The 15,176-nt window shown below is 41.7% G+C and overlaps 1 protein-coding gene across 1 annotated transcript in view; it reads right to left on the reverse strand.

The window, feature by feature from the left end:
* Nucleotides 1-3,143: 3,143 nt before the first annotated feature.
* LOC130284952 (putative methyltransferase DDB_G0268948) overlaps nt 3,144-15,176 on the reverse strand; it is a 139,841-nt gene continuing 127,808 nt past the window's right edge. The window contains exon 7 of the mRNA XM_056535935.1: nt 3,144-3,307. Coding sequence (XP_056391910.1) covers nt 3,220-3,307 — 88 coding nt within the window. The 3' untranslated portion in view covers nt 3,144-3,219. The remainder of the gene's footprint in view (nt 3,308-15,176) is intronic.

Consider the following 15,176-nt stretch of genomic DNA (forward strand, 5'->3'; position numbering starts at 1 on the left):
AATTTTTCATTTGCACAGCCCACTGTTTCAAAGATCTGTGGGGTGTAAATACTCACTGCACCCACTGCAAATTCTGTGAGGGGTGTAGTTTCCAAAATGGGGTCACATGTGGGGGGGTTCACTGTTCTGGCACCACGGGGGGCTTTGTAAACGCACATGGCCCCTGACTACCATTCCAAACAAATTCTCTTTCCAAAAGCTCAATGGCGCTCCTCCTCTTCTGAGCATTGTAGTTCACCAGCAGATCATTTTACGTCCTGACATGGAGTATTTCCATACTCAGAAGAAATGGGGTTACAAATTTTGGGGTTAATTTTCTCCTATTACCCCTTGTAAAAATGTAAAATTTAGGGGAAAAACTGCATTTTAGTAAAAAAATTTTTTTTTCTCATTTACACATCCATCTTTAACGAAAAGTCGTCAAACACCTGTGGGGTGTTAAGGCTCAGCGGACCCCTTGTTACATTCCTTGAGGGGTGTAGTTTCCAAAATAGTATGCCCTGTGGGTATTTTTTGCTGTTCTGGCACCACAGGGGCTTCCTAAATGCGACATGCCCCCAAAAAACCATTTCAGCAAAAGTTGCTTTCAAAAAGCCAAATGTGACTCCTTCTCTTCTGAGCATTGTAGTTCGCCCGCAAAGCATTTTACGTCCTAACATGGGGTATTTCCATACTCAGAAGAGATGGGGTTACAAATTTGGGGGGGCATTTTCTCTCATTACCCTTTGTAAAAATTGTACATTTGGGGGGAAAACTGCACTTTAGTGTGAATTTTTTTTTCCCATTTACAAATTTTAACGAAAAGTTATCAAACACCTGTGGGGTGTTAAGGCTAACTGGACCCCTTGTTACGTGCCTTGAGGGGTGTAGTTTCCAAAATGGTATGCCATGTGGTGTTTTCTGCTCTTCTGGCACCATAGGGGCTTTCTAAATGTGACATGCCCCCCAAAAACCATTTCAGAAAAATTCACTCTCCAAAATCCCATTGTCGCTCCTTCCCTTCTGAGCCCTCTACTGCAACCGCCGAACACTTGACATACACATATGAGGTATTTCCTTACTCGAGGGAAATTGGGTTACAAATTTAGGGGGCTTTTTCTCCTATTACCACTTGTAAAAATTGAAAAACTAGGTCTACAAGAACATGCGAGTGTAAAAAATGAAGATTTTGAATTTTCTCCTTCACTTTGCTGCTATTCCTGTGAAACATCTAAAGGGTTAACACAATTACTGAATGTCATTTTGAATACTTTGAGGGGTGCAGTTTTTATAATGGGGTCATTTGTGGGGTATTTCTAATATGAAGGCCCTTCAAATCCACTTCCAAACTAAACTGGTCCCTGAAAAATTCCGATTTTTAAAATTTTGTGAAAAATTTGAAAATTGCTGCTGAACTTTGAAGCCCTCTGATGTCTTCCAAAAGTAAAAACATGTAAACTTTATGATGCAAACATAAAGTAGACATATTGTATATGTGAATCAATGTATAATTTATTTGGAATATCCATTTTCCTTATAAGCAGAGAGCTTCAAAGTAAAAAAAAATGCAAAATTTTCATTTTTTTCATAAAATTTGGGAATTTTTCACCAAGAAATGATGCAAGTATCGACAAAATTTTACCACTAACATAAAGTTGAATATGTCACGAAAAAACAGTCTCGGAATCAGAATGAAAGGTAAAAGCATCCCAGAGTTATTAATGCTTGAAGTGACAGTGGTCAGATGTTCAAAAAATGGCTGGGTCCTTAAGGTATATTTGGGCTGGGTCCTTAAGGGGTTAAAAGGCACTATTGGTAAGCTGAATCAATGAAAGAGTCTTTATATTGTCAGCCCTTTTCTAGTCATTTGTTTTTATATTGTCACTGATATTGCTATGCCCCAAATGAGAAACTCAGATCTCACATAGGAATCTCCCAAGTGGTCTCCTATAGATGTGGCTTCATACCACAATTATCAACTCGCAGTTTAGCGCAACTTTAGTGGAACACCTTCTCCTTCTGTCAGGAATATTGTTGTACTCCATGTTAAGAAAAAACCTCAGGGTTGCATTTTATATGTAATACGCTTATGTCATTCTTTACTGTATTTTGATACTTCTGAGGGTACCCTTAACTGACCTCATTGTGTGGTGTCCCAGTACCGCATTTCATTCGGTACTTATTTATCTATGGGCCCCGTAGCCAGAGTCCCTAGGACTTGGTAATATCTGTTGGTCAGTCCGCCCCTAGTCGCCTCTATTATAGTGTATAGATTCCTAATTTATCCATAGAATAATGTATATAGTATTAATATAGTATTATTTCTGTATATAAATTGTTAATTACTGGTTTCCATGGTGTCGCGGGGCCTTCGGGTCATGTGGTGCATTCCGGGCCTTGTTCTGGATGCGTTCCAGGCCTCACTTTGGTATCTCTAGCCTCATCTTGGGTTTAGCAATGTATATAGGTCCTGTGATGTAAGCAATCCCATGATACCATGTAAAGTGAATGGCAGACGTTCGGACCAATCAAGATCGCCACGCCCCCTGCCCATATAAGGGAGCGGCGCCATCTTATCGCTCTCTTTCTCCTGGCTCTTGATGAGAGAAGACCTATATCTCAGTAATCGCAGTGAGTTAGGCCTGAGCCTTGCGGCAACGGCTGAATGATCTAATTTATAGAGTGTATCATCCCCTAAGCACTCTGCAGTATCACCGGACTCAATATTTCCCCTAAATCCGGACGGATCTGCACATCATTCCCTAAATTCAGAGACTATAAGTTTCATGCAAGGTCCGCAACTTCTGCCAGTCGCTAAGCAACCTAAGAACTGTTATATGAGACTGTTACTACATATTGGATATTTCAAGCACTGCAGTAAAGTTATTCAAGTTCAAGTTAAATCTACTTGTGGACCTTCAGTCATTTCATTGCACCTATCGCTTCTTGGAATGGCGGCGATAGGCCGGAACATAGATTAAGCATACCAGCCCTCCCCCTGGTGTCACAAGTGACTGGGTTCATATTAACCCCTCATATACCAACATCATACCATCTCTACCATACACCCCCCAAGGGCTGCCACAATTGTATTTACATTGTTTTCGCTTTATGATAATAAAGTTTATTTATTAATTTTTTAAATGAAACATACAAAAAATTTGTATCTTTTCTTCTAAATCACATTATTAATTATTATATTACTCAAGTTACTTAGAAAAAATAAGGCAGAACTCCATCTTAGTGTTTGCAAGCAAGGACACAATAGTATTTCAGATGCACATTCAGTCGGACAGAATCAGCCTTTTCTCCAAGGATCTGTTGCAATCTGTAAAGATAAGGTTGATATGGAAACATCATAAAAATAATGCAAACACTTTACAGGCTGTTATAACATAGTTATCTTTTCTACTGTGATATACTGTAGTTTTTTTTGTTTTTGTTTTATAAGCAAGTTATAGGATAAGTCTAGGATACTTATGAGTTATAATTTTCCATCCTTGGTGCTCTATGGGTAGCACATAAAATAATTTGGTGGCCCAGTACGGGAGATGGTACCCCGTACCCTTGCTGCCCTGTCAGGCAGCCTCCTTCAGTGTCCCCAGGGCCCCTTGCACCTGTTTCCCCCTGTACATATATATTGCAAATATATTCGCTATATATGCGAAATTACGAATATTCACTTTTTTCCACATATGCGCATTTTCCTTCTTTTCACTTGTAGGCCAATTAGAATGATGCAAATACATGTAAAAAAAGAAAATGGCAGCAGCACACTTGGTCAACAAAATGGAGGCTCTTAGCTCACTTTTTGATCAAAACGTGTCCCCCATCCACCACGCGGAGGTGGCCTCTTATCGGATGGGTCCCTAAACACTCACCTACCTCAGGCTGGGTGACATGTTGGATCCACTAACGATCCAAACCACCTCCTGTGAAAATAGGGGAGGGGATGCACGGCTACAGAGGGAGCCACTCCCCCCAAATTTGCACAGCAAAGAAAAAAAAACTGAAAATGTAGCCAGCACCTAAACCCAATACACGGGTGCACGCTGCTGTGGCAAGTACAAAACATGTAAAAAAAGAAAATGGCAGCAGCACACTTGGTCAACAAAATGGAGGCTCTTAGCGCACTTTTTGATCAAAACGTGTCCCCCATCCACCACGCGGAGGTGGCCTCTTATCGGATGGGTCCCTAAACACTCACCTACCTCAGGCTGGGTGACATGTTGGATCCACTAACGATCCAAACCACCTCCTGTGAAAATAGGGGAGGGGATGCAAATACACTTGTCAGAGGTTATCAACAACATCCCTAGCAACCAATAGTAAAGTTGCCCACCCCCTCACTGGTTTCTTCCTCGAATATTCAAATATAACGAATACGCGAAATTCACGAATATAGTACAAATATTTGTCTATATATTTGCGAAATATCGCGATTTCGGATATGGGCAATGCCACTCATCACTAGTTGCGAATTGGTTTAAGGAAGCACACCGGTTATTTTGTTTGGATACAAACACTTTGCAATTTGTTTCTTTCCAGTTTATTTGCATCCATACAATTTGGACCCTTTCATTATGGGCAGCTGTGTAATGTAAACGTAATCTGACCTCCAGTCTGAATGACATCAGCTGGCTAGTACACAGCAGAGCTGGGCTTAATTTTTTGCAGTTGCATTTCCTGGCTCCTAAATGTGTGTCTTTGTACACAGGTAATCCCCATAACTTGTAGACAAATCATAATAACATCAGCCAGGAATGAAAGAAAAGAAAGACTAATACATGAGCTTACCCTAACTCTCCCTAATCTTTCCCTAAACTCTAAACTTAGTCCAGAAGTGGTAAAACTTACTTACCTTTCAATATCCCTATGATTTAGTAGCTAAAACAACAACAACAAAGAAATCACCAGGACCCAGAGAAATACAAGCTGCACAAAAAATGAAACACAGCAACTTGCAAGGCAATACATTGAGCAAGGCTCCAGCAACTTCCAAATACAAATATCAAAGTAATGCAAACAGGAATCAAGAAATACCAAAGAAACCCAGATCAAGGACAAGAACATAGAACTTGACAGAGTTAAAAACATTTGGACTAAAAATAGCATACACAATAGTCGGCACATAGCGCACAGGTCATGGATCTTTTAGAAAATGACTAGCATACACAAGCATGAATCCCATGTTGACTCAAAAGCAAATAATAATAATGATAGTGCCTAAAATATAACATTTAATCAGTTTTGCTTAAAATACACCAAAAAGAATTTGTGAGCTCATCACCATTAAAATGTATCCAATGGCAGGCTATTTACATATCTGAGCTATTCCTACATAAATGACATCCATCAAACAAGTCCAATCTTGGACCAAGGACAATAGCCACACATATGTCAGTCCCGATTTGGACAGCTAAATTATTGGTCTGTCACGACCAATGTCATCAGGATGGCAAAGAGCCGTACTGGAAAAACCACAAATAAACTTAAATTATGTCCTGTAGATACAGTAGATAACATATGGCATAAAAATTATTATTCCGGAATATGTTGTAGCATTAGCTTGGTTTCACTATCCCATGCCACATTTATAAACCTGTTAATGCAAGAAATATAGCTCCGCCTGCAAATGAAATCAGAGAGGCATCATCTGGTCCCTGGCACCAGGAAATGTCCATCCGTCTCAATGTTGGTGCCTAGAAACGGAGGAGACATATACAATGCTAGTTTCAAAGATCTCTGATGCCCTGTGGAGAAAACGTTTATACAGCCGTGCTGTTACTCACTGTGATGCTGCTCTCTATTGTAGTCAGGCTGCTGAGCAGAACCTGACGTGATGCAGGGAATCGTGTCTTGCCGGCTACTGCTGCTCGCGCTCTGATGCCCGCACGTCAAAGGTAATCCCGCCCCCGCTTGACACTAGTAGAGGCGGGTATTAGAGAGGCCCGTGTTCACAGGGATTCCCCTCTGACGTCATCCTGAGTACCGCAAACTGATTGTAGCTGTCTATATAATGATATTTATAACGGTCTTGGTTATGGCTCATTGCAAACACTCTGAAACTTTACCCTTAGCCAGCGAGTTGCATATTAGGTGCCTTAACCTCTCACATTAATATGAGCAACCCATATGGTTTTTAATATCCTCTAGGGCCACTAATTACAATAGATTTAATAATGTTGATACTTCTAACCGATGCGGACAATTGACCAAAAGGACCTGCATAGGGTAGATGTAAACATAAGATGTAACAAATGTAGACCTGCATAGGGCAGAAGTAAGCATAATAAATAGGTGGAGTGTAGAGGCTATTTCTGAAGTGCATGTACCGATGGATATCAAGATGGCAAAAAGGGGTTCAGAGAACAATAATATTTCTAATATCTTACACCACAAATAGTAAATTTGAAGAAATATTAAAATGTATTAAATTATGGTAACTTTATGGCTATCAGTTGGGGATAGATGTCAAGGTGGATATATACATCAAAATGTTACCATGTAGTTAGTGTAGATTTATGATTACTCCCAGGCTATCAATAGGGGATAAATGTCATAGTGGATGTATAACGGAGATGTTAACACATAGTTATCGCATAGTTATCTATAGGTACCAGAGACGGAGTCGGTGTAATAAACAGAACGGGAGGTCTGATACTAAGGTGAGGGGTGTATAGCGGGGCCCTAGGGAGGTTCTATGTGGACCCTGTTGATCCCTACACTTGGACCCTATACCTAGGCGGGGTGGCCACCCTAAAAAGGGCGGTCCTGCTCTGGAACCTCCTACACATCCCTAGTCCACCCTTCCTCTAGGAGATGTACTAACTCCTAGGGACTGACTACAGTCCTCCCTAACTGCCTAATACACATCTCCACATCCACTCCGTTATCAAATTAGCCCACTATAAAAAAACAACCAAAGTCTAATTGCTCATTTAACCCTCTCGGTGATGTTGTCCCCAACCCATAAATCCATCGACTCTCAGGTTGCTGGAGTAGCCGATCCATGTCCCCCCCTCTCTCTCTAGGGTGTCTTTGTAATACTTCAATCCCTACGAATCACAGCGAGGATACTTCTCCTTTTGTGGTAGGTATTGACATGATTGGCTATAGGTGTATCCCTAGAGTTCCTCACGTCCCCTATATGCTCCAAAATACACCTGCAGAACTCCCGTATAGTTTTACCTATGTATAATAGTGGGCATGTAAAGAATCCAACATAAATGATGGATTTGATAGAACAGTTTATGACATTTCTTACCGGTTTAATCGTGTTAGGTATCATTTTAGTCTTCTGAATGAAGTTGCAGGCACGACAGTGCCCACATGCAAAGCACCCATTTGGGGGGGGGGGGGGTCTACTGTTGAGCCACTTATAGGCCTGACTCAGAACATATTCCGGAAATCCCCTCTCTCTAAATCGACCCCTCGTGTCATCTGCTTGGGTCTTGTATTCACCCATTTCTGAACAGTTTCTCCTGAGGTGAAGATATTGCCCCCTGAGTATCCCTTTCTTCAGGGGCTCAGGGTGGCAACTCTCCCACCTCAGGAGACTGTTGATGTTTCCTTGCGAAAAACCGTACTCTGTAAGAGACCACCTGACCCCTTCGTAATTTTGACATCTAGGAATGATAGCTCAATCTCGTGTGTCTCATATGTGAAACTCACAGAAGTCCTCCTTTGCCCCCCCCCCCTACATAATGAACACATCATCGATAAAGCGGACCCACACTAATTCTAGGTCACTGAATCTTTCCCTTTTGTCCGAGAAGGTGACTGTGGCCTCCCACCAACCTAGTACCATATTTGCATTTGAGGGGGCACATGGATTCCCCATGGCCGTCCCTCTTAATTGATGGTAGGTGTGGACATAAAACATGAAATAGTTTTTTGTTAATACAAATACCAGTAGTTCTAGCACAAACCTGTTGTGTTCCGCAAACTGTAGCCCCCTAGATGATAGATAGTATGCTACAGCTTTGAATCCTATTTCATGTCTGATTGATGAATACAGCGCCTCCACATCTATGCTACATAAGAGTGTGGAGTCTTCCACACTCACTCTTTCTATCTTTTTGAGAAGATCTGTAGTATCTCTAAGATAGGACAAAAGTGTCTCCACAAATGGTCTCAGGATTTGTCTATGTAGGGGATGAAGATCAGGAAGGAGCAGAGGTTATCACAATAGGGGAAGGGCAAGAGGATATAATAGAACTTGTGGCTCCCTTGTCCTCATCAGCCTCCTCATCTTTTTTGGAGAGGGATCCCTAACAATTGCATCCTGCCCAAAATCCCTAGGAATAGGGAAAGGGGAATATGCCTCCCAAATTATTAATCTGTCTGAACACCAGCTAACGGACTTTCATTCAAGATTGCTTCAGAAAGGATTATATTTTGTCCCGACTGTCAGGTTTGATCCCTTTGAGTGGACCAAAGACTTGAGTCTATTTGGCCGCAAACTTAAATGGCACAAATATCATAAGATGGGGGAAAAAAGAGAGGCACAGGGATTGGGTCTGACAGTCGAGGAATTGAGAACCACCAGAGATCTAGTGGAACTCATGGGATCTAATGAAGGGGAGACAAATGAGGGTCCCTACTCTGACTGTAAAATAAAAAATAAAACCTTTCTGCCCATTGGCGAGATGTCACATATTGATGTATTTCTTGATCTAGTTCTAAGGGACCTTGGAACCCTTCCCCCCTGTTGATGGAAAGATAATTTATCCAGGGGTGAGAGAAAAGCCCTAAAAGAATTGCAATGTGAAAAGAATATTCTAATAAAACCTTCTGATAAAGGAGGGAACTTGGCAATTATGGAGAACAAGTTATACATCAAGATATGCAGGAGCCTACTCAATGATAAAAACACATACGAGGTACATCAGAAAACCCCACAAGTAAATTTAAGCAGGAACTAGTGACAATTGTGAATAGAGCATTTACCAACAAACTGATAGATAGGAATGAGAGGGAGTTCTTGATCCCTAACCATCCAGTGACCCCCCACGTTTTATGCCCTCCCCAAGATCCACAAAGGGTTAGCCCCCTTAAAGGGGAGGCCTATAGTATCTGGCATTGGTGGATTGGGCCAAAACGTGGAGGTCTACATAGACAAAATTCTGAGACCATTTGTGGAGACACTTCCGTCCTATCTTCGAGATACTACAGATCTCCTCAAAAAGATAGAAGGAGTGAGTGTGGAAGACTACACACACTTATGTAGCATAGATGTGGAGGCACTGTATTCATCAATCAGACATGAAATAGGACTCAAAGCTGTAGCATACTATCCATCATCTAGGGGGCTACAATATGTGGAACATAAAAGGTTTGTGCTAGAACTACTGGAATTTGTATTAACCCCTTAAGGACCCGGGGTTTTTCCATTTTTGCATTTTCGTTTTTTCCTCCTTACCTTTAAAAAATCATAACTCTTTAAATTTTGCACCTAAAATGCATATGGCTTATGTTTTGCGCCACCAATTCTACTTTGTAATGATGTCAGTCATTTTACCCAAAAATCTACGGCAAAACGGAAAAAAAAAATCATTGTAATACAAAATTGAAAAAAAAAATTCAGTTTTGTAACTTTTGGGGGCTTCTGTTTCTACATAGTACATTTTTCGGTAAAAATGACAACTTGTCTTTATTCTGTAGGTCCATACGATTAAAATGATACCCTACTTATATAGGTTTGATTTTGTCGTACTTCTGGAAAAAATCATAACTACATGCAGGAAAATATATACGTTTAAAATTGTCATATTCTGACTCCTATAACTTTTTTATTTTTCTGCATATGGAGTGGTATGAGAGCTAATTTTTTGCGCCGTGATCTGAGGTTTTTAGCGGTACCATTTTTGCATTGATAGGACTTATTGATCGCTTTTTATTCATTTTCTCATGATGTAAAAAGTGACCAAAAATTCACTATTTTGGACTTTGGAATTTTTTGGCGCATACACCATTGACCGTGCGGTTTAATTAACTATATATTTTTATAATTTGGACATTTCCGCATGCGGCGATACCATATATGTTTATTTTTATTTACACTGTTTTTTATTTTTATGGGAAAAGGGGGGTGATTCAAACTTTTAATAGGGGAGATGTTCAATGATCTTCACTTTTTTTTTCACTTATTTTTTGCAGTGTTATAGCTCCCATAGGGACCTATAACACTGCACACACTGATCTTTTACATTGATCAGTGGTTTCTCATAGGAAACCACTGATCGATGATTCTGCCACTTGACTGCTCATGCCTGGATCTCAGGCACTGAGCAGTCATTTGGCGATCGGACAGCGAGGAGGCAGGTAAGGATCCTCCGGCAGTCCTGTAAGCTGTTCGGGAACCCGCGATTTTGCAATCTCGAACAGCTCCCTGAGCTAACCGGCATGCGTTCACTTTCACTTTAGACGCGGCGTTCAACTTTGAATGCCGCGTCTAAAGGGTTAATAGCGCGCGGCACCGCGATCAATGCCGTCCGCTATCAGCCTAGGGTCCTGGAGGACTTCTGTGAGTTTGTCCAGTCTCTAAATAACAATGAGATTGGCCTCTTCTTCACATATGAGACACACGAGATTGAGCTAGCATTCCTAGATGTCAAAATTACGAAGGGGTCAGGTGGTCTCTTACAGAGTACGGTTTTTCGTAAGAAAACATCGATCAACAGTCTCCTGAGGTGGGAGAGTTGCCACCCTGGGCCCCTGAAGAAAGGGATACTCAGGGGGCAATATCTTCGCCTCAGGAGAAACTGTTCAGAAATGGGTGAATACAAGACCCAAGCAGATGACACGAGGCGTCAGTTTAGAGAGAGGGGATATCCGGAGAGGCCTATAAGAGTCACTTACCGATGGATCCTAGGGAAAATAAGTGGCTCAATAGTAGAGCCCCCCCCCCACCCCACCCCCAAAATGGGTGCTTTGCATGCGGGCACTGTCGTGCCTGCAACTTCATTCAGCAAACTGAAATGATACCTAACACGATTAAACCGGTAAGAAATGTCATAAACTGTTCTACCAAATCCATAATTTATGTTGGATTCCGTACATGCCCACTATTATACATAGGTTAAACTATACAGGAGTTCCGCAGATGTATTTTGGCGCATATACAGGGGACGTGAGGAACTCTAGGGATACACCTATAGCCAATCATGTCAATACCTACCACAAAGTAGAAGTATCCTCGCTGCGATTCGTAGGGATTGAAGTTTTACAAAGACACCCTAGAGAGAGAGGGAGGGACATGGATCGACCACTCCAGCAAGGTGAGAGTCTATGGATTAACGGGTTGGGGACAACATCACCGAGAGGGTTAAATGAGCAATTAAACTTTGGTTGTTTTTTTATAGTGGGCTAATTTGATAACGGAGTGGGTGTGGAGATGTGTATGAGGCAGTTAGGGAGGACTGTAGTCAGTCCCTAGGAGTTAGTACATCTCCTAGTGGGAGGGTGGACTAGGAATGTGTAGGAGGTTCCAGAGCAGGACCGCCCTTTTTAGGGCGGCCACCCCGCCTAGGTAAAGGGTCCAAGTGTAGGGATCAACAGGGTCCACATAGAACCTCCCTAGGGCCCCACTATACACCCCTCACGTTAGTATTAGACAGGTCCTCCCGTTCTGTTTATTACACCCACTCCGTCTCTGGTACCTATAGATAACTATGTGATAACTATGTGTTAACATCTCCGTTATACATCCACTATGACATTTATTGCCTATTGATAGACTGGGAGTAATCATAACTCTACACTAACTACATGGTAACATTTTGATGTATATATCCACCTTGACATCTATCCCCAACTGATAGCCATACAGTTACCCTAATTTTATATATGGTGTCCCGGTACCATATTTCATACGTTACCTTGTGGTGAGGTCCCCAAAGACAGAGTCCCTAGGAACAGTGGGGGTCCTCTACCTTGGCTAGTCCCTCGTCACCCCATAGTTAGTTAATATATATGTAAATAAATATGTAAATATGTCTATTAAAGATTCCTAGCTTGTTTGCGTTGCAGGACCTGCGGGTCATGTGACTTAGTTCAGAACTCTATGGTTTGTTGAAGGACCTTTGGTGGTTCTCATGACATGTGATCACCCACAATGCAATGTAACGGTGAGTGACAGCTGATTGGACCAATCCAAAACGGCCAGCCCCTGCCCATATAAGGGAGCTGCGTCATCTTGATCGCTCTCTTGGGTTGCTGACTCTGGGTGAGATAGGACCTCCGCAGCTTACAAGACAAATTACTAGGCCTAAGCCTGCGCTAGAGACGGATAGTTCATACAATTCCCTGCTACCTCAGCAAGATCTCCGGACCTAATCAAACCCCTAAATCCGGCAGATATATGCAAATACAATCCTCCAAAGCTAAAACGAACTTTCCGATCCTAAGCATCTGTCAATCACTGCTGTGCTGTTTCAATAGACTTTGTTAGGCTGGGTTCACACTACGTTTTGTCCCATACGGGAGCGCATACGGCAGGGGGGAGCTAAAAGCTCGCGATCCCGTATGTGACCGTATGCGCTCCCGTATGTCATTCATTTCAATGAGCCGACCGGAGTGAAACGTTCGGTCCGGTCGGCTCATTTTTGTGCCGTATGCGCTTTTACAACCGGACCTAAAACCGTGGTTGACCACAGTTTTAGGTCCGGTTGTAAAAGCGCATACGGCGCAAAAATGAGCCGACCGGACCGAACGTTTCACTCCGGTCGGCTCATTGAAATGAATGACATACGGGAGCGCATAAGGTCACATACGGGAGCGCAAGCTTTTAGCTCCCCCCTGCCGTATGCGCTCCCGTATGGGACAAAACGTAGTGTGAACCCAGCCTTATCTGGACTGTTACCGTTATTGCAAGTTTCAAGTTCAGCACTGCTGTGGACAATCTATTTATTTCACACTCACCTATCGCTCTTGGGAAGGGTGGCGATAGGCCCAGCATAAATACAGAGTTTTAACCCTCACCCTGGTGTCACGTGTGACAAGGGTTAACAGCGCCCTTTCAGTATCTAGAATAGCAACACCCCAACTAGCCTACACCCCACAAGGCTTTTCCACACAGTTCCTCACCACAAATACATTTAATATTTCTTCAAATTTACTATTTGTGGTGTAAGATATTAGAAATATTATTGTTAGCTGAACCCCTTTTTGCCATCTTGCTATCCATCGGTACATGCACTTCAGAAATAGCCTCTACACTCCACCTATTTATTATGCTTACTTCTGCCCTATGCAGGTCTACATTTGTTACATGTTATGTTTACATCTACCCTATGCAGGTCCTTTTGGTCAATTGTCCGTATCGGTTAGAAGTATCAACATTATTAAATCTATTGTAATTAGTGGCCATAGAGGATATTAAAACCGTATGGGTTGCTCATATTAATGTGAGAGGTTAAGGCACCTAATATGCAACTCGTTGGCTAAGGGTAACGTTTCAGTGTTTGCAATGAGTCATAACCAAGACCGTTATAAATATCATTATATAGACAGCTACAATCAGTTTGCGGTACTCTGGATGAAGTCAGAGGGGAATCCCTGTGAACACGGGCCTCCCTAATACCCGCCTCTGCTAGCGTCAAGCGGGGGCGGGATTAACTCTGATGTGCGGGTGCCGGAACCGGATATGAGGTAAGACGCCAGGGCATCAGAGCGCGAGCAGCAGTAGCCGGCAAGACACGGCTCCCTGCTAGTGTTGCTCGGGAATATTCGCAATGCGAATTTTATTCGCGAATATCGCATATTCGCGAATTCGCGCATATTCGCGAATATAGTACTATATATTCGTAATTACGAATATTCGTTTTTTTTTGTTTTTTCACAGTACACATCACAGTGATCATCCCTCTCTGCTTCCAGCTTGTGTGGTGTAAAGAAGGCTCTAATACTACTTTGTGAGACTGGTGTGCAAATTTTCGCATATGCAAAAATTTGCATATGCTAATTTACGCATATGCGAATTTTCGCTTATGTTAATTTTGTCTATGTGAATTTTCGCATATGTAAATGTGCGCATACGCGAATTTTCATATATGCGAAAATAAATCGAGAATATTACGAATATGCGAATATTCGCGAATATATGACGACTATTCGTCCATATATTCGCGAATTCAAATATGGCCTATGCCGCTCAATAGTGTTGCTCGCGAATATTCGCAATGCGAATTTTATTCGCGAATATCGCATATTCGCGAATATAGCACTATATATTAGTAATTACGAATATTCGTTTTTTTTTTTTCCCACAGTATACATCACAGTGATCATCCCTCTCTGCTTCCAGCTCGTGTGGTGTTAAGAAGATTCTAATACTACTGTGTGAGACTGGTGTGCAAATTTTCGCATATGCAAAATTTGCATATGCTAATTTAAGCATATGCGAATTTTCGCTTATGTTAATTTTGTCTATGTTAATTTTCGCATATGCGAATTATCATATATGCGAAAATAAATCGAGAATATTACGAATATGCAAATATTCGCGAATATATGACGACTATTCGTCCATATATTCGCGAATATTCGTGAATTCGAATATGGCCTATGCCGCTCAATAGTGTTGCTCGCGAATATTCGCAATACAAATTTTATTCGCGAATATTGCATATTCACGAATTCGCGAATATTCGGGAGTATAGCACTATATATTCGTAATTACGAATATTCGTTTTTTTTTTTTTTTTTTCACAGTACACATAACAGTGATCATCCCTCTCTGCTTCCAGCTTGTGTGGTGTAAAGAAGGCTCTAATACTACTGTGTGAGACTGGTGCGCGAATTTTCACATATGCGCATTGTTGCTTGTACAGGTTTTTGTATATGCAAATTTTCGCATATGTTAATTTTTGCATACGCGAATATTTGCATATGCAAAAAAATAAAACGTGAATATTCACGAATATATGACGAATATTCGTCCATATATTCGCGAATATTCGCGAATTCGAATATGGCCTATGCCGCTCAACACTACCGCTCAACACTACTCCCTGCATCACGGCAGGTTCTGCTCAGTAGCCTGACTACAATAGAGAGCAGCATCACAGTGAGTAACAGCACGGCTGTATAAATGTTTTCTCCACAGGGCATCAGAGATCTTTGAAACTAGCATTGTATATGTCTCCTCCATTTCTAGGCACCAAAATTGAGACGGATGGACATTTCCTGGTGCC

The sequence above is a fragment of the Hyla sarda genome, chromosome 8, assembly GCF_029499605.1.
Source record: "Hyla sarda isolate aHylSar1 chromosome 8, aHylSar1.hap1, whole genome shotgun sequence".
Taxonomy (NCBI): domain Eukaryota; kingdom Metazoa; phylum Chordata; class Amphibia; order Anura; family Hylidae; genus Hyla; species Hyla sarda.